We start from the raw sequence: 20,214 nt of genomic DNA, 5'->3' as shown, positions 1-20,214 counted from the left end.
CTGTCCAATAAATAAAATCTTTAAAAAAAAAAAAGTGTGAAAAGTATACCAGCCATTAACAAGAGCTCAAAAATAGGAGTTCCCCTTACCTCACAGGGTGGGACCTAGGCATCAGTAATTTTTTAAAATTATTTTGAAATCAATTTAGACTTAAAGAAACTGCAAAATGTGTACAGAGAGTCCCGGAGATATTTTACCCAGCTTTCCCTAATGTTACCATCTACCATGGCACAATTATCACAAACTGGAAATTAAAATTGGCACAGTCCGCTGACTGCCTATGGATGGTAATCATCTATCAATGATGTCCGTGAGCGCCCTGCTCCCTCATTTACTTGTTTAGTTAATTAGTATTCAGTATTTATTTCTATCAGAGTAGAATAATGGAGGTTTATTTTATTATATGTGATATAATACAACACTATCATTTATTCTGTTGCTCAAATTGTTCCAGCTTTGGCCAACGGGAGCTCCTTCAGCTTCACTCGGTGCCCGGTCAGCAAGCCCCCATCCTTTCCAAAGCACTTCCTTACTTTCTGGCATTAAAAGATACGCCAGGGACGCCTGGGTGGCTCAGTCGGTTAAGCATGAGCCTTCAGCTCAGGTCATGATCCCAGGGTCCCGGGATCCAGTCGGGCATGGGGCTCCCTGCTCAGTGTGGAGTCCGCTTAAGATTCTCTCTCCCTTGGGGCGCCTGGGTGGCACAGCGGTTAAGCGTCTGCCTTCGGCTCAGGGCGTGATCCCGGCGTTATGGGATCGAACCCCACATCAGGCTCCTCCGCTATGAGCCTGCTTCTTCCTCTCCCACTCCCCCTGCTTGTGTTCCCTCTCTAGCTGGCTGTCTCTGTCTCTGTCGAATAAATAAATAAAATCTTAAAAAAAAAAATATTCTCTCTCCCTTTTCCTCTACTCCTGCCCTCCCCCATGCTCTCTCTCTCTTTCTCTCTCTCTCTCTCTCTAAATAAATAAATCTTCAAAAAAAAAAAAAAAGATATTCCAGGTTCACCTTGTATTTTCTCTGCCTCAGCCCTGGAGTCAACTATTTCTCCAAAAGCCCTGGCTCCTTTTAATGATGTCGTTAATACCTGGGTGCTCGTTGCTCCTGGGGTCTCTGCTTCTAGGCTCCCTGGGTGGACAGAGCTGGGAAATCTATGTATTTTTACCAACGCACACATATACACACATCCATGTCTCCCCATCGCTCTCGCCATGTATATCAAGAACACGAATTGATACGGATACTTCTGATTCTAATTCGGCATGGAGAGCTCATTTCAGCCTTCCTTTTAACCTCTTTGTAACGTTCCTACTCCCACCGTGAGTAACCCCGCTCTCATTATCTACAGAGTGTTTATTTGTTCCTTCTAGCACATCCGAGAAGCAATGTCCGAATTGCTCACCTATCTCCCTGTGAGAAACACATGTTTTAACTGGATTACAGTATTTGCCTTCTTTTTGTCATTAGCATTACAGAGTCCAATTAAAATACAGTTTTCTGGGGACACCTGGGTGGCTCAGTCAGTTAAGCATCTGCCTTCGGATCAGGTCATTGATCTCAGGGTTCTGGGATTGAGTCCGATGTCTGGCTCCTTGCTCAGTGGGGAGCCTGCTTCTCCCTCTGCCTGCTGCTCCCCCTGCTTGCACGCGTGCTCTCTCTCTCTCTCTCATATTAATAAATAAAATCTTTTTTTAAAAATACAGTTTTCCAAAGTTAGTGTTTTATTTTTTTTTTCCTCCACTCTTGTCCATGTGGTTACACCATGCATTTGGGATGCAGTTAGGCTCGTTTGTTCCTGTTTTATATTCCATCCGTGGTTCCCCCACATCCTCGTTGGGTTTAATTATGTGTTTATATTTAGGGTATGGGCAGGGTTTGCGGAACATTACTGTGGTTCGGAGAGCCAGAGCCACACAAAAAGTCATGCTCAGGGAAGGGTCTGTCCCTCCCCCGTTCATAACCTGTTCATACCCAGCCTGTAGGTAACCAGGGTCTTCAGTTTCTGGTTTATCCTCTGAATGGGTAATTTTCATAAATCTCTCTAGGACTGAGAACCCCACTCTCCGCTCTGCATTCCTCCTCCACACTCAGCCTCAGAAGTTTCCCCGAACACAGCCCGCTCACGCACACCCTGCGCCTTGGCCCTTGCTGTTTTTTAAGGTGCTGTTCCCCCCTTCTGGGCCTCCGTTCCCAGTTCAGACTTCCCCTGGCCCCCGGGCCTGCGGTTCTGGTTCTCCCGCGCTGCACCCCTCTAAGTCTTTCATCCTGGCACCTAGTCCCTGACACTACGGAGGAGGGAGGGGCCCGGCCTTGCTGCCCCAGGGGATTGCTGCCCTCAACACCCAGATTCAACACCACTTTGTCGACTTGGCTTTGTTGAGCAGTCCAGCCTGCCACTAGTGAGCCCCCGGCTAACTCCACCTACTCCTTCCCACTTCCTTCCTGGGCGCCCAGCACTGCGTTATTAGTGCGAACTTTCCTGCTGCTCAGGGCTTGTTACACGGCTTTGACCCTGGGCTCCCGTCAGTGCATCTATCTACCTCCGTCTCCGTTTCCCCACCTACACACAAGGGCCAATTTCTTTTATTGCTCTCCTTGCCTCCCAAGGGCCATTTTACAGGCCTCGGAGGGATTGTGCGACAGGGTTGGGGATCTGGCGCCACCTGGTGGATACCACAAGAAAGGCCGCATCTGCCTCTCAAATACACGGTAGCCTAGGATTTCCACGAGGAAACAAACCAGCTTCAAAGGCTGAATGCTGTCTGTGCTTTTCTTCCTTTTTTCAGACCACCTTTAGAGGGGAAAAGGCAAGGAAACCGTCTGTGTATTGTCTTCCATGATCAATCCCATAGAAAAAGTTTCTTCAGTGGAATCACTGACCACGTGAAGTTTGGGGGCTTCCTGATGGGATCGGTTAGCCCGGTTCTTTAGGGATTGTGGATATAGTCAAGGGTTGGCTGCCTCAATGAGGAGCTCAGGGTTTAACAGTGGTCTCTCAACACCTGCCAGCTCCTTCTCTCTTGTGTTTACTTGGATTATCTCAGCTCGCTCTCTCTAAAGCCGGAGAAATATAAAACCACAGAACCTCAGGACACTTTACTACCATTGCTTCGTTTTACAAGTAATTCTAATTGCTTCCTTCTTTAGGACGTTAAGTTTGTGAAGTATTTTCTCAATGATCCTCACGATGTGCTGAGACACACAGACTGGCTGTTATTATCGTAACATATATGGGGAAACAGGCCCAGAGAGGTTCATGGACTTGCCCAATTAACAGAAGAGCCAGGTTTGGGCAGAACCCAGGCTGCCCAATTCCGAATCCACTCTTCTCTCTACCACATGAAAATCAATGCCAATGGAAATGTTACAGTTTTATATTTCTTTACTTTTTATTTAAATGTTCAGATTCGGGTTTCTAAGTGTCACATAATGATATTTAGGGTGCCTGGGTGGCTCAGTCAGTTAAGTGTCCAACTCTTGATCTCAGCTCAGGTCTTGACCTCGGGGTCGTGAGTTCAAGCCCTGCATCGGGCTCCATGCTGGGCATGCAACCTACTTAAAAACACACACACACACACACACACACACACACACACAACGAGCTAATCTGATCACTTTTCTCAGGAATCTGAACCAGGAAGTTAAAAACAGATTGAACAACTTAGTGACAGGGACAGAAGCTGGATAGTTATAAAACAGAGAATGGGGCAGGGGGCAGCAGAGATAGGCCCTGAGCAACTGAACTTAGGAAGCAGGGAAGACGTGGGTTTATGGTATTTAGAAAAGAGAAGAAATAAAGCAGAGACAAGAGGCAAATCAGGCTGGAACCCAAGCATGCCTCTCCCTGAGCTGCCCGATCCCAGGCAGCCCCAGTAGTGGGGCCCCGCCCTGCAACAGCCCTTGTTTGACTTAAGAAGAGAGACTGTTCCCTAACACCAAAGAGTCTAATGAGATCTCAAGACATGGCCAAGGCACGGACACAGAGGTCTGGTGTCACATTCTCCAACAGCGTGGTCTTCAAATACAAAGGAAATTTCAGATACTCTGTTTGCAGGAAGTGTGTCAAAGGCATTATGGGAAGACTTTGGAGGAAGCAATGCAAGACAAAGACCTTGCGACGTCTACAGAAGGCTGTCAGATAATGCTTACTCCCCCAGTAACCAACAGCGCAAGTCCTTACATTCGCACACATACCCTGCCCCAGGTCCGGCTGCCAGTATCTGCACAACGAGATACTTGCGAGAGGTAGAGCCTGGGAGTGGAGATGGGTGTTTCTCCCATAGCTCTTTTCCTTGGGCTTACTCTTTCCATAGGAAGGATGGAAAGAGAAGCAAAGGTGTTTGCTTACATGTCTGCTCACTAGTGGTCCTCCTGCTTGTGGGTGGTAACGTGGACAGCTGATGCTGGTCGTCACCAAGTTCCTGTGGCCCTTCTGTTAGCCTCTCTGCGAACCTAGCTTGATTCGGGGTGGTGGTGTGGCAGTAAGGGGAGCTGGTACCTCTGAAAAGAAAATATTTTATATTAAAACAGTATTTAAGGAGCATCTGGGTGGCTCAGTCGTTCGGGCATCTGCCTTCTGCTCGGGTCATGGCCCCAGGGTCCTGAGATCGAGCCCCACATTGGGCTCCTTGTTAGGCAGGGAGCCTGCTTCTCCCTCTCCCACTGCCCCTCTCTCACTCTAATGTGCTCTCTCTCACTCTAATGAATAAACAAAAAATCTTTAAAAAAAACCAATATTTAAATATTCAGGTTGGAGTAAAGTTGAAAATAATATGATTCCCTGGTATTTTTTCTGGGTCTGCCTCTAAAGTAGTCTGCGGTGCTGTAGCCGCCCCCAGTATCAAGGAGGGAAGAGGAGCATGTGCCCAAGGCACCTACTTTTGGTCTCAAATACAATTCCCCAGCAAGTGCCGAGGAGGCCTGGAAAGTGTCTGATTCTATATCCCGGAGCAAGGATAATTCAGATGGGTCTGGAACATCACTTTGTTGCCCGAAAGTGTGCCTCCAAAATGATCCAGGACAATTAAGGGATAAAGGAACCAGTTAAAAGGGCTCCCACTGAGCAAATTGTGACAATTACGTCATTAGAAAGAAAGCAGTAGTTCTCTGCACAGCCCTATGAAGCGTACTAAAAAAAAAAGGAAAAGAAAAAAAGGCATGTACAACTTTTTAATGCTGTTTACAGTATGTGGACAAAGCCAGACTATGTGTATACTATATCCAAGTTTTGGTCAACGTCAAAATTTCATCATTGCAAATCACACAGCTGAAAGATTCATTGCAGTCTTGGCAGCGGGTACAGAATCTCACCAATTCTACTCAAGCAATGAAAAATTATGGAAGATTTATGATTTAAAAACAAAACCAAACCACAGGGGCACCTGGGTGGCTCAGTTGGTTGAGCTCAGTCAGCTCGCGTCACGATCTCAGGGTCGTGGGATCAGGCCCCATGCTGGGCTCCCAGCTCAGCACAGAGTCTGCTTGAGATTCTCTCTCTCTCTCCCTCTGCCCCTCCTCTCTCTCAAATACATAAATCTTTTTTAAAGATTTTATTTATTTACTTATTTGAGAGAGAGAGAGAAAGGGCACGAGTGGGAGGTGAGGGGCAGAGGGAGAGGGAGAAGGAGACTCCCCACTGAGCAGGGAGCCCGATGCCTCAAGACTTGACCCAGGACCCTGGGATCATGACCTGAGCAGAAGGCAGGCTCTTAACTTACTAAACCACCCAGGTGCCCCCAAATAAATAAATCTTTAAAAAGGAACACACACACATAGATTTGGAAAGTCCTATTATCCCCACATAGACTCCACCTACTAAACACAAACTCATGATGGATCATTCTGGAAATCATTCTGGACCCCCAACCTTGGCAAGAATATACCACTCAGAGTTCAACCCAGAACGTGGCAGTGTGGAATGCCTCGACAGGATTGTTCTACGCCCCTGGGTTGGGAGACTACATTTGTCATGTCAGGATGAATAAAAGATTCTACCCGAACTGATACTTTGGTGCTGGTTAGGTTATCTGTAATAACAAGTTTCATTCCACAGTTTCATTCGTACTTCAACTTAAGAGGTTTAAAACACATCAGAGAATCTGTTACATTTATGTGACTGTTTTATTAGATTCACAAGAGTTGCTTAAGGGTTTAGAAAGATTTTGCTTATTAGATTTGAAAGGTTACATTTTGGGTGTAGTACATTGAAAAGAATCAGCTAAATTAAATTTGAAAATGCGGTTTGAAATGTCTAAGGGAATTTGATTAAGTGCAGGAGTGGTGCGGTATAATTAAGGAAGATTTAATCTGCAGAGCCCATGGTTAATTCAAAGTTAATCAAAGAACAAGTAGAAAAAAGTCTTATTTTATATAAAAAAAAGTACTGGGTTCATTAATAAGATAATATTTGTAAATTGAAGTTCTAGGCTTAGGAGACATGGGATATTTAAGCTTGCCATTTTAACCAACTAAATAATAATTGAAACACAAGTCACTTTTAAGTATTCCTATCATGCCCAAAAGTTCCCTCCGAAATTTTTTTCATGAAGAAATAGAGAAGCTGAGTAGACCAGTACCAAGTAAGGACATTGAATCAGTGATTTAACATCTCCCCACAAAGAAAAGTTCCAGAGCTGATGGTTTCACGGGTGAATCCTACCAAATATTTAAAGAAGAGATAATACCAATCTTTCTCAAACTTTAGCCAAAAAATTGAAAAGGAGGAACACTTACTTCCTAACTCATTCTGTGGGTCAGTCTTACCTTGACACCAAAGCCAGCCAAAGATACTACAAGGAAAATTCAGCAAATGTCCCTTATGAACACTGATGCAAAAGCCCTCAACAAAATACCAGTAAACTGAATTCAGCAGTGCATTAAAAGGATTCTACACCACGAGTGAGTGGGATCTATTCCTGCAGTGCAAGGACGGCTCGACATAGGAAAATAGATCGACATAATACACCACATTAGCAAAATAAAGCAAAAAAGCCAATTGATCATCTCAACCGATGCGAAATTTGACAAGATTCAACACCCTTACGTGAAAAAAAACCACTCAATTATTAGAAGGTGGAGGAGAGTCAGTAATGTATCCTCCAGACTGAAAAGGCACTTTAATACAGAAACACAAAGTAAGTCACTCCATACCACTTACCCTGCCAGTAATCTCCTGACAGGGGCAATCTGGAGGGCTGGCCGCAAGACCAATCCAGGTGGTACTAAGCTTTTATTCTCCACCCATTCTCTGCTAGGCTCTGACTGCAACCCACAGCTTTTATTAGGTGAGGGGCATGGTGGGGAGGCCCCAGGGTAGTTATCTGAAATGGTGCCGCCTGTGTGCCTGACTGGCTTTCTACTAGTTATCATCTGTGCCAAGACGAGGGCCAAAGATGGAGTCAGTATTGCCAGCACTCCTACACTCGATGAACTAGGAATAGAAGTAAACTGCCTTCACAGAATAAAAAGCCATATGAAAAACCCACCACAACCATCATACTCAATGGTGAGAGACTGAAAGCTTTTCCTCTAAGATCCAGAAAAAGACAAGAATGCCTGCTTTCACCGGTTCTATTTAACATAGTACTAGGAGTTCTGGCCAGAGCAATTCAGTTAGGCAAGGAAAAGAAAGGAAAGGCATCTGATTGGGAAGGAAGAAGTAAAATTCTCTCTGCTCATAGATGATATGATCTTATATGTAGAAAGCCCTAAAGATTCCACACCAAAAAACTGTCAGAGTTAATCAAGGAATTTAGCAAAGTAGCAGGAAACAAAGTCAACACACAAAAGTCAGTTGCTATACACTATCTGAAAAGGAAATTATGAAAATACTTCCATTTACAATAGCAACAAAAAGAACAAAATACTTAGGAATTAACTAAAAAGGTGAAATATAATGAAAACTACAAAACACTGCTGAAAGAAATTCAAGGAGACATAAATAAATGGGAACACATCCCATGTTCATGAACTGAAAGATTTCGCATTAAGATGTCAGTACTATCTAAAGCAATCTACAGATTACATGCAATCCCTATCAAAATTCCAATGACATTTTTTTGCAGAAATAGAAAAACCCATTCTAAAATTCATAGGGAATCTCAAGAGACCCTGGTTAGCCAAAACAATCTTACAAAAGATGAAAACGTTGAAGGACTCACACAACCTGATTTCAAAACTTACTGCAAAGCTACATGTACCAAAACAGTATGGTACTAACGTAATGACAGACGAACAGAACGCAATACAGATGCAGAAGTAAAGCTTCGTATATACAGTCAAGTGATGTTTGACACGGGTGCCAAGACCGTTCCATGAGGACAGGACAGTCTTTTCAACAACTGGTGCTGGGCAAACTGGATATCCACACGCAAAAGAATGAAATCGGGCCCTTACCTAACACTGTATACAAAAAAATTAACTCAACATGGATCAAAGACCTAAATGCAAGACCTAAAACGATAAAACTCTTGGAAGAAAACAGAGTTGCCGTATGGTGATAGGGCTTCACGATGCTGGATTTGGCAATGATTTTTTGGCTATGACAACAAAGGCATAGGCAACAAGAGAAAAGAGACAAATTGGACTTCGTGAAAATTTTAAAACTTCACAAAGAACATCAAATGACAATGTCCACAGAGTAAAAAGGTAACCAATAGAATGAGAGAAAATATTTGCAAATGACCAATAAGCACGTGAAAAGATGCTCGATATCACTAAGCATTAGGAAAGTGCAAATCGAAACTATGAGATACTATCTCACACCCATTAGGATGGCTGCTATCAAAATTCCCAGGGAGCAGCAGGTGTTGGTGAGGATGTGGAGACATCGGAGCTCTGGCACATTGTCGATGGGAATGTAGATTGTATAGCCTTTGTGGGAAACAGTATGGCTGTTCCTTAAAAAAAAAAAGAACTGCCATTCATCCAGCTATTCACTTCCGGGTCTATATAAAAGACTCGAAAGCGGGGGTCTTGAAGAGGTATCTGTACGCCCGTACTCCTAACAGCACTATTCACAATAGCCAAAAGGTGGAAGTAACTCAATGTCTATTAACTGATGAATGGATAAACAAAATGTAGTACATACATTCAATGGAATATTTTTCAGCCTTAAAAAGAAAGGAGATCCCTAGTGATCATGGTGTCCCTGCTTTAACATGGGCAAAACTTGAGGACATTATGCTAAGTTAAATTACCCCTTCACAAAGAGACAAAAGCTGTGTGTTTCCACTTATCTGAGATACTTAAAGTAGTCAAAGTTATAGAGACAGAAAATACAGTGGTGGCTGTCATGCGCCAGGGGGCAGGGGACGTGGGGAGTTGCGAGGTAGAGAGCCTCGGTTTTGCAATTTGAAAAGAAGGAGAGAGATGTATGGTAGCGATGGTTGTATGACATTACGAATGTATTGTACAAAGACCACTCAGCTCTACACTTAAAAATAGGATGAGAAATATGTGTTTTACCACAATGGGAAAAAAACCAACCACCACATGCCCCGTAATCCGTCATTCCCTGGGTCCTCATCCCTATATTTACTTCCTGTGTATACCCTAATGGAGTCCCAATCGCGCACCCCTTGTGGGCCTCCCAAACTTCACCGTAACCTTTAGGATGCTCGGTCCACCGTCAACGAATTCCACATACGTTCACCTCTTTGTCAACGTTTGCTTCTCTTGCTCGCTTTCACCAAAGCCTGGCTCTCTTCTGCGAGGACGCCAAAACTCCCTCAAGTAAAGTCATTTTCTTCTTCTCTTCTTTCTTTCCTTTCTTTCTTCTTCTTTCCTTTCTTCTTCCCCATGGTCTCAGGAAATCAGAATAAAATCGGTGTTTTGCCCCCATGGCCACGACCTTCACAAACCCCAGCTCCTGTGAAATGCGCGCCATCAGACCATTCCAGTACACTACCAGCCTTGCTTCTGTGACCCGCCCACCCCGGTCACTCTCTCTCCTTTCTGAATTACTTCAGCACCTGGGCCTTTGCATTCTTTACCACTCTCCCCCTTTCACCGAGCTTGCCGACTTCCATATTGGCAGAGACAATCCACCCAACCGCTTGGCCTCTTGTAACTGAGCCTCCGGGTTTGATGGTACCTGAGATATAATTTCTGGAGGTGACCGAGGGACAACACAGGAAGGTCAATGCCACTGAGAGAAGTACTTATTATTTACGTTTCCTGAGAGGAGAGCACATCATGTCATGTGGGGCCGCATGGGAGGTCCCGGGGTCAGTCGGAAAGCAGAAGGAGCCAGTAGAATGCATGGCCCAGAGCCTCTCTATTGAGGTTTCCATGGGAAGGAACGGTGAGGCGGGGGGAAGTTTGACAAAGTTTAGGATTGGATAGTTTCAATAATTTTGGCAGGCTCTGGGCTTATAGGTGTGGCCTCCAGTTGTCCAGCACCTGACCCTGGGATCATTTAGAACAGGGGAAATATTGGGTTGGTGTGTGAGAGTTGAAGGAGGTTGTCAGGGGTAAGGGCTCTGGATTGGTTGGTTTGTCCTATGAAAGGTCTGTTTGTGGTGAAAGTGGGGGGAGTCATTTGTTATCTCTAGGAATTAGCTAGTCCCAGGAGGGGCAGTCTTTCCAGGATTAGCAAGGCTCCAAAATTGTAACACATCATAAAATATGGAAAATTTTAAAAACATGACTCATACACTTCCTCAGTTCTCAGTAATCTCTGCCACCGCACCATAGCCGTTGACTCCTACAGTCATAGTCTTGACCTTTCTAGGTTAGCTAGGTATTAGGTATGGTCTGACTGACCATTGCAGCGGTCCTTTTGCGGTCAAGAGCCCTGCAGAGAGGGCTGAGCTGGTGGCTTGTCTGGAGACACAAGCGTCCACAGCCTGCTAACCGGCCGAAGCCCCAACCCAATGCCCACAAGCTTCTGGGTCTCCTTACCCCTCACCTTCCTTTGCAGCCTCACCTTTCCACCCGGGAGGTAGGTTCTCCTCTCCCCTTATTCCAGGGCTTGGACGGAAGAGAGAGTCAGACACAGAGGACAGCCCCACCTGGGAGAACTGGCAAGGCGCACTAGGTTGAACTTGTATGGAGGCAGGAGATGGAATGGGAAATGTTCAGGGACAGGAGTCCTGTGCTATTCCGGTGCATGCTAGATGCATATGAGCTGGGCACCCTGCTCAAGCTGGATGCCTCCGCTTCTTCATCTGCAAAATGGGAATAATGTACTTCATGTGTCCACAGAATTTTTCTGTAAGGGCCAGATAGTCAAAATTTTAGGCTTTCTGGGTCAGACTGTCTCTGTCCTGGATCAGCTCTTCCCTTCCAGGAGAAAGCAGCCATAGGCAACTTCAAAGAAACGGGCATGGCTGTCTTCTAATAAAACTTTTATTTACAAAAACAGGTAGCAAACTGGACTTGGTCCACCCGCAAGCTGATGATCCCTGACCTACTTGTAGCGCTTCTGGGAAGATGAGATGACAGGTGCGACGCTGCTGTGTGGGCTGTACAGTGTGGATCATTGGAGAGGCATTGGAGGGGCCGCTGCTACGGTAATAAAATAAAGCCCAGCGCAGCTCACTGGCGGTGAACGCTTCCAGACAGGAAAGGCCACGGACCCGGCAGCCAGGTGGGCACCAACTCCGATGGCCAGCCACCTCCTGACCCATGCAGGGCCGCTGTTCCCTAGAGGGCTCAACGGGCGACCAAGGCGGCCTTTCGAGTGCAGAGAAGGAAGCGCTAGTCCGGGTTGCTCAGCCCGCTTTGCTTGTGCGGAGGCGAGGACGTCGCAGGTCGCAGCCCCACCCCAAGGCGCTCCGGCCCGAGTCCCGCGCCCCGGTCCCGCCCCCCGGAGTCCCTCCCCCCGGAGTCCCGCCCCCCGGAGCCGCGCCCCCCCGGAGCCCCGCCCCCTCTCCCCGCCCCCTGTCCCCGCCCCCTGTGGTCCCCGCCCCCAGAGCGCGGGCCGGCGTGCTCCGCGCCCGGTCCGCCCGCTGTAGTCCCCGCCCCCAGAGCGCGGGCCGGCGTGCTCCGCGCCCGGTCCGCCCCCTGTAGTCCCCGCCCCCAGAGCGCGGGCCGGCGTGCTCTGCGCCAGGCCCGCCCCGCGCAAGTGTCGCGGAAGCGCGCGCTGCGGCAGAGTAGGTGAGCCCCCGGTGGGCGGGCGGTTAGCCGAGCCGGGACGGGCCCCCTTCCCAGGATCCCCTCCACTTTCGTGGTTGAGCCGCAGGGCGCAGCTTAGGGCCACCCCCCCTCCCCCGGAATGGACGCCCAGCGGGGAGACCTCTGCGGGGGTTCCGCAGCCCCTTCTCGCCCATCCGGAGCGCGCGGCCTTGGCGCTGGTGGGCCTGGGGGCCTTGGGACTTTGTCCAGGACCCTTCCTTTCCCAGCCTTAGCCCCTTCGTTGGTGCGCCTTTAGGAATTTTCGTTAAAATAGGCCAGGCGGTACCCCACGTTCTTGTTTGCAGCAAAGTACTTGCTAATTAAACAGCTATCACAGGCAGGCAGGAAGACAGTAAGCTTCAACCAAAGTAAAATAATTATGAATTCTTGCTGAAATATTTACGGATGAAATAGGACGCCCGGGATGTGTTTCAAAATAAGCCAGTTGAAGGAGGAATGTGGGTGGGAGAAGAGAGGAAACAAGATTGGCCATGAGTTGGTTGAAATTGGCTAATGTGCTATTTTGTCTACTTTTGTAGATATTTGTAATTTAGCATTAACATTTTTTCTGAAATGAAAAGCTTGCTGTGGCCTGATAGCCTGTGTTCAAATACTGTGCCTGTGTTAGCTAGGGCTGCCGGGACAAGTACTGGGTGGCAGAAATTTATTTTCTCAGGGTCATGAGGCTCCAAGTCCAAGATTACTGTGTCAGCATGACGCTTCTTCTGAGACCACTCTCACTGGCTTGAACATGATCGCTTTCTGGCTTGTGTCCTCGCATAGTCTTTCCTCTTTAAGTGTCTGTGTCCTGATCTGTTCTCTTAAGGACACCAGTCAGATGAGATTAGGACCTACCCTAATGACCTCACTTTAAAGACCCCATGTCTACATACAGTTCGGTTCCAAGAGCCTGGGGGTTAAGACTTCAGCGTATGAATTTGGAGGGGACACACAACTCAACCTGTAACACTGCCCCTTTGCTAGTTTTGGGTTTTGACCAATTACTCTGCCTCAGTTTCCAATGTTCTAAAATAGGAGCAATGGTAGTAATTAGGTCATGGAGTTGTGAGGATTCAGTCATTGGACAATATATATAAAGCTCTCAGAATTGTGTCTAGCGTATAGGAAGTAATAAGTCGAACTATAAATTCATGATCATAAGGCTTCCTGTGGGATGAAGAGTGGAGTGAGGCCGCTGGGTACTCCGTTGTGCCTAGCCATGGGAATAAAAGTAATGATCACAGCGTTATCACAAGGGTGTCTGCTGCTGTGCCAGACTTGTTTTGTGTGTGTTCATTCATATACCCATCACAGCCACCCTAGGGATGCCACTGTCAGACGCCTGTTTGGCAGACGGGGAAGGTGAAGCACAGAGACGGAGGTTGCATTTGAACTCTGGCTCTAGAGCTCATGCTGTTAACCACACGCTGTATTGCCTCCGTTCAAAAAGATGTGGCTCTGGGGTATGTTCAGTCTGCAGGCCGACCCCGGGAACTGTTGGCTGATTCTCTCTTTCTTGGCCCAGGTTTACAGCGGTGGCGGCACTCATGGCCGGTCCCCTGTCGTGGGCCGCAGCCTTTGTGCAGAGACACAGGAAAGGCCTGTTGGTGGGTTCCTGTGCAGGCCTGATTGGGGCCCAGATCTCATACCACCTCTTCCCAGATCCCGTGATCCCATGGCTTTACCAGTACTGGCCTCAGGGCCAGCCAGCCCCTCTCCCCGCAGAGCTGCAGGAGCTCTTCGAAGAGGTGCTACAGGACATTGGTGTCCCCTCAGGCCACAGCTACGAGGCTTTCACCACGTTCACCTTCCAACCCGTGAGTGCTGGCTTCCCACGACTCCCCGCGGGGGCCGTGGTAGGCATCCCAGCCACCTTCCTGGGTGGCACACTGAGCAACACCGATCACGCCGTGGTTGTACATGGGCAAAGAGTGAACTGGCAGAGCCCAGCAGGCACCCGACTGAGAGATGCCCTGACCCTGTCCCGTGATGCCCAGAAGTTTGCCTTGGCCAAGGAAGTGGTGTACCTGGAGAGCAGTGCAGCTGCCCTCCAGGCCATGCTGGCCCCAGCTTGCCTCGTGGGAACCTGGGCTCTGGGCGTGGGTGCCAAGCACACACTGGGGCTCTACGGAGGCCCCATGAATTTACGGGCTGTCTTCAACCTGGTGGCAGCAGTGGCGGGCTTTGTGGCCTACGCCTTGTCCACGGACTCTCTCTCTCATGCCCTGGAAGCCTGGCTGGACCGCCGCACAGCTGCCCTGTCTACAGCCTATGCCCGTGGGGGAGTGGAGTTCTATGAGAAGATTTTGTCGGGCAACGTAGCCCTGCGCAGTCTCTTGGGCAGTCACGGAGAGAAGCTGTATACGCCCAGCGGGAACATCGTCCCCAGACACTTGTTCCGCATCAAACATTTGCCCTACACGACCCGCCGGGACTCTGTGCTGCAGGTGTGGCGGGCGGCACTCCTCCCGAGCCGCTCCTGAGGGACTCGTTGCAAGGACAGACGCGGCTCACGCAGGCACTACCCTGCCGTTGACTCTGGGGACTCTCGGTGCCTCTGGACCCACGGCCCAATGTCCGATGAATCATAGACTCTGGAATGAAACAGCCTAGATTCTACCGCAGTCTATGATCCCAGTGACCTTGGGCAGTTCCCTTTTGAATCTGAGTCTTGGGTTCCTCAGCTGTAGAATGGTGTTGTAAATTACCTGGCAGGATTTGGGGGGGGGGGGGTGAGCTGTGAACAAAAGTGTCTGGCCAAGAGGACACGCTGTAAATAAATGGGATGTCCCTCCTTGGTCTTTGAATTCCAGCAGGCTGGGGGAGTCAGGCCACATCTCCCCACCAGAGGGGCTTACAGGACACGAACCCGTCCCTGCAGTGAAGAACGACCCTGTAGTTCACCTGATGGTCTGACCCTGAAAGGCTGGGAAATGGGAGCTTGAGGAGGAAGAATGGAAGAATTCAGGCCTGGCGCCAGCATATTTCAGGGCAAAGAGACGGGGCCACACCCAGGGGAGGGCACAAAGCCGTGCCAGGAAGCCCACTCGGCAGCGGCAGCGGACGGTTCCTGCAGGAGACCGATGGGGAGAGGGCAGGGTGGGGTGGCACGTCTTCCTGCTGGGCCCATGGCTGGAGATCAGTGCTCTGGCGCCATTCCACCAGCCCGTGGGTCCCAGCGGCAGGCCTGGGCAGACACCCCACCTTTCGGGTCCCGGATGGCAGTGGGCACATGCTTGAGGAATGCAGGGGTGGCTGGAGGAGTTAGTGGGTGAATACGTCTCCACTCCAGGAAGTACCACTTCAGGGGGCCCCTCGGCTGGACATCTAAGTGCTGCTGCCAGGTGTGGGGGTCTGCTGTGGGCTGGAGAAGCGTAGTTTGGGGTCTGGATTCGGTGAGCCCCACTTGCTCACCACTCCCCACCCCAACTACTTTCAGTACCACAGGAGCAAGGCAGTGGCTTCTGGCATTCCCGCTGACCTGCCGGGAAGGTAAGGAATGGGAGCCCCAGTGGTTGGCTGCCTCTCCTCCATGCCACAGACTGTACCCCTGAGCCGCTCCCAGTCCCCACGCCTGCAATGGCAGGGGCTCCACCTCCAAACCTTGGCTCAGAGCTGCCGCTCCCCTTCTCTCTGCTGCATTGTGCACATCCCCCAGGCCCAGGCAACCCTCAGTTCGGGCCTTGCCATCCCCAAGTGGGTCCTCCTGGCCACTGTCCCCACCTCTCCCAGCTCTTGGAAGTGCAGGTCTGACTGGGTTCCGTCCTGCTTAAAACCCTTTGCGGTCATCCCCTAGCTTTGCGGCTAGAGCCGCCCCTCTGAGCCTCCGCCTAACGGCCTCTCCAGCCGTCTGGCGCCCCCCCAGCTGTATGGTTCCTAACCTCAGGAGCACTTCGGTTCCTTCACTGCTGTCCCCCTCCTTCCCCACACAGTACCTCCGTCTGGGGTGGTCTCTCCCTCCCTGCCCTCATCTCAGGTATTAGAGCTCCTCCTGCAGGAGCACCCAGCGACCTGAGTCCCGAACGTTCCCCAGTCACACCTGTCTCGCACCCTGTACCTCTCCCCAGCCCTCAGTGCTAAGTAAGTAGGTTACCAGGCAGTTAGTGCTTAGCCTCCCCTCTGCTGGAACGTACTGGCTGCAAGGGCATGGTGCCGTGGACTGAGGCTTTCCATCCCGTTTTTGAAGAAACAAACAAGGCTCCGCCCGAAGCTACAGCCGCAGGCCCGGCTCCCTAGAGTCTGAGCCATGACAGCCCCGCTGGCTGCGCACGTGGGTGAGGCTGTCCAAATCCTATGTGACCCTGGCCTGTCTTCCCAACTTACGACTTTGCAAGGGCAGGGCCTGGCCCGGATCTGGGATTTCTGTTCCCGTGGGGGAAACTGGACATTTCTGGTCACTTCCTGCAGAGCACAAATTACTGTTCAGGCCACCAGGGCCCCCCCAAGTTCTAGGATACATGGTGCCCCCACACGTGGATTTGGGGGTTGATCCCAGAAAGATTCAAAAACGCACTCCAGGGACTTCAAGGACGGGCCAGGGGGCAGGCAGCCTGTATGCGCTGTGTCTTTCCTCCGATGCTTGCTGCGTGCCTCAGTGGTCAGCACTCTGCCCTGTGTCCCAGGAGAACGTTCAGTGTCGTGTGCGCCCCCTTCCCACCATGTTCATGGTTCTCTCACCCCAGAACAATCCTGCACGGGCTCCAAACTAGGCTAACGGACCGAGGGCTATGTCATCACATACAGATCCCTTCCCTGCCCCTTCCCCGTGCACGCACACGCACACACAAACACAGCCAGAATACAGGAAAGGGGCTCCCCAAGTCGTCATGCCATCGTTGGCTCTGCCCATTGCTGAGCCTAGCAGGCCCCACTGCCTCATGCGGGAGCCACAGCGCTGTGCCCCCTGCGGCCGTGCCTGTAGCTGGCGCGTACACATGGAACCCGCGTCCCCAGGCGGGCATATATCCCAGGCCAGGGCTGAAACGTGTGGGTCCTCACCCAGTGAGGCCTCCTGCCCACCGCAGCCCTACAGTAATGTCCAGAGGGCCTTTATCGTGCACCAGACACTGCTAGGTTCCTAGACTCTTTATTCACTTCCCCCCAAATTGGAACAGGTTGTTGGTTATTTCAATTTTACAGGCAAGGAAATAGCACAGAAAGGTGAAGAAACGGGCCCCAAACCAGAAAGCTTTGAAAGTGACAGAACAAGGATTTGAAGCCAGCACCCTGGTTCCAGATCGCCTTTGTGAGGCTTTCATTTACACTGTCCTGTTAATCCCGAGGGTTTCGTCGCGGAAACGTGTACTGTGGCCTCTACGGCCTTTCTCCCCGGCTGGTTAGAGGTGACTTTCCGGCCTCACCTCTCATTAGGAAAAAATGGTCACTGAGCAGATCTTTCTGGAACGTCCAGGGGAAACGCCTTCAGCTAACTGAAGAGTCTTACCAGATTCGGTGCTGAGGTGGGAATGGGATGGAAGGGCCAAGTGTTACAGAGCCCTCAGGCCCCAACTGAGGACAAAGTTATCTTAGGAACCAAAGAGAGGTCACAGACTGGGCGGCCAGCTGTGGGGTCAAATGCTGGCCCTACCACTTTAGCAGAGTGACCTTGAACAAGTGATTTCACATTTCTGCCCTCAAGTTTTCTATTAAATGGGGATATGAACATGTAGCTTACAGAATTGTTTTCATAAAGCAAAATAAAGTTTGCAAAATGAGAAGCACAAGAGTATATAGTAAGCTTTATTTTACTTTATTTTTGGTAATACTGACCTTTCTTTATCATTTACTGCGTTTGACAGAAATTAACCTTTTAAAATTTTACCTGTGACACTTTTACTTAGTTCAATTGTGACATGTACCGTGTAGTGTAAATTAACCTCCATATTTTGTCAAAATACTGTCTTCGTTCTTTGATCATGTCACGTGCTGCACACACCCCCTCCCGTGCACGCACACCTAGAGCAGATATTCCAGCAGTGGGACCCGGGAGTAGGACGTCTGTTCAAAATCCCAGCAAAAAGGAATATACTAACTATTTTTTTAAAGATTTTATTTATTTGGGACACCTGGGTGGTTCAGTCGATTGTGTCCGCCTTCGGCTCAGGTCATGGTCCCAGGGTTGTGGGATCGAGCCCCACATCAGGCTTCTTGCTCAGCGGGGAGCCTGCTTCTCCCTGTGCCTGCCACTCCCCCTGGTTGGGTTCTCTCTCTATCTCTGGCAAATAAATAAATTCTTTAAAGAAAAAAAGATTTGTCAGAGCGCAGAAGCAGGTGTAGTGGCAGCAGAGGGAGAGGGAGAAGCAGACTCCCCGCTGAGCAGGGAGCCTAATGCGGGGCTCAATCCCAGGACCCTGGGATCATGACCTGAGCCGAAGGGAGAGGCTTAACCGACTGAGCCGCCCAGGCGCCTCTACTGTAATCTCTTCTTGAAGACAAAGGTCTTGAACAGTTTAGCGTGTAGTATTCTCAGCACAACAATGCAATCTTAGTTCACAAGGTATTTTAGCAGCTGTTAATCTGGGCAAGAATAGGGGCTTTTGAAAAATAAGGCTTTAAGAAAACTTAGTGTTTTGGGGCTAAATTTTAATATAATGTGAAAGTTTGAAGTCTTACAATTTAAACAAATAAAACCCCCAAATTACTGATTGGTTCAAAATGGTTTTATGGAAAAAGTAACAAAATCTGTAATCAAAACATGCCGCTGAGGGCAAAGGCTCCACCATTTTTGAGCAAAGCCTACAAAGAAAGGTCCCAACGGCGACAGGGCGGGAGAGGGGCCCAGATATTTACAGCAGCAGGCATTTTCTCTTTCTCTTCTTGACAGGAGTGGGGTAGAGAACCACTCGCATAGCTTTATCAAACACTGTCTGAGACCTCGCGCTGGGGGCCCTCCTGGTGTTTTACAGCACCGATCTCCTTAGCCATGGCCAAACCCCGCGGTAGGTGATAGGAGTCGGCTTCTTCTGCAGATTCTCAATCGTGTCTTTGTCCGCCCCGAGATCAAGTTTAGTCCCCACTAAGATGATGTGGGTGTTGGGACAGTGGTGTCACACTAAAGGGCACCACTGTGCTCAAACATTTTTTGAATGATGCAGGATTCCCAAGAGAAAAGCAAATGAAGAATACATCTGTTTGCAGATAGGGTAAGGGACTTCATCTGTCACAATCTTGTCCAGCTCTATCCCATAAGCCCAGATTCACCGGTTTTCCATCTACTATAACATTGGCAGAGTAGTTGTCAAAGACAGTGGGGATGTATTCCCCAGGAAATGCATTGGTTATGAAACTGATCAGTAGGCAAGTTTTACTTACAGCTCGGTCTCCCACCACCACACACGTGATGACCCGCATGGGGCCCACTCATCGGGCCATGGCAGGCGGGTGGTCAGGGCACAGTGTGCCGGGGCTGCTGTCCACACTGCCTTGCTCTCCACCGATGGGAAGCTGGAGCCCAGCCTATATAGTAAGCATTTTTTTAAATAAAGATTTTATTTATTTATTTATTTGTTTGTTTGTTTGTTTGTTTATCTGAGAGCCAGAGTATGAGCCAGGGGAGTAGCAGAGGTGGAGGGAGAGGGACAAGCAGGCTTGTGCAGAGCCCAAGGGGGGCCCAATCCCACAGATCCCACAATGCTGAGGTCATGACCCCAGCCAAACTCAAGAGTTGGACAGCCAACCAACTGAGGCACCCAGGTGCCCCAATACAGTAAGCTTTAAAACAAGCTTGGTTTCCTAAATTTCTGTGCTTTTAAATGGGACAGGTACCAGGGTGTTCAAGGTCTTGGAGCTGCTGCCCAAATACCAGCAATTCCTTGAGACTGCAAACCTCCCAGGGAACTCACTGCTGCCTAATACAGGTCTGTGTTCATAGCTTTTCAAAGTCCCAATTAGGGCAGGTCCTTAGCTGTCTTAGTTGCTATCCGTTGACAACTTTTGGGAAATTCCTTGGCAGCACCTGAGAGCAGAGCACCCAAGTGAGCCTAGGGGTAGATACCAGGCCAGAGAAGAGCGCATGAAAATGGGAGATAGTCGTTTATACCTACCTACTGGTAATTTTAAAATATTAAGACCGCCAGTGTTACGGTGGTTGTGGTAAAATT

General features: G+C 49.2%; 1 protein-coding gene and 1 pseudogene across 2 annotated transcripts; one reads left to right on the top strand and one right to left on the bottom strand.

Moving 5' to 3' along the window:
* Window positions 1-12,022: 12,022 nt before the first annotated feature.
* TMEM177 (transmembrane protein 177) lies at window positions 12,023-14,909 on the top strand. Of its 2 annotated transcripts, none has more exons than XM_026510142.4 (2): window positions 12,023-12,097; window positions 13,641-14,909. In XM_026510142.4, the coding sequence occupies exon 2, from the start codon at window positions 13,663-13,665 to the stop codon at window positions 14,596-14,598; it is 936 nt and encodes a 311-aa protein (XP_026365927.1). In that variant the 5' UTR covers window positions 12,023-12,097; window positions 13,641-13,662; the 3' UTR covers window positions 14,599-14,909. The 2 variants fall into 2 exon arrangements, with proteins under 2 accessions (XP_026365927.1, XP_044244210.1); XM_044388275.3 differs by having other exon boundaries at window positions 12,028-12,093.
* A 3,991-nt stretch (window positions 14,910-18,900) lies between these two features.
* On the bottom strand, window positions 18,901-19,465 carry LOC113263345 (ras-related C3 botulinum toxin substrate 1-like; annotated as a pseudogene).
* Window positions 19,466-20,214: the final 749 nt, after the last annotated feature.

This window comes from Ursus arctos, unplaced genomic scaffold (assembly GCF_023065955.2).
Source record: "Ursus arctos isolate Adak ecotype North America unplaced genomic scaffold, UrsArc2.0 scaffold_1, whole genome shotgun sequence".
Lineage (NCBI taxonomy): Eukaryota > Metazoa > Chordata > Mammalia > Carnivora > Ursidae > Ursus > Ursus arctos.
This window is presented reverse-complemented; position numbering and strand designations above follow the sequence as displayed.

What these genes read in the sequence shown, in the direction of transcription:
- TMEM177 (XM_026510142.4), top strand. Translation starts at nt 13,663, where the DNA reads ATGGCCGGTCCCCTGTCGTGGGCCGCAGCCTTTGTGCAGAGACACAGG.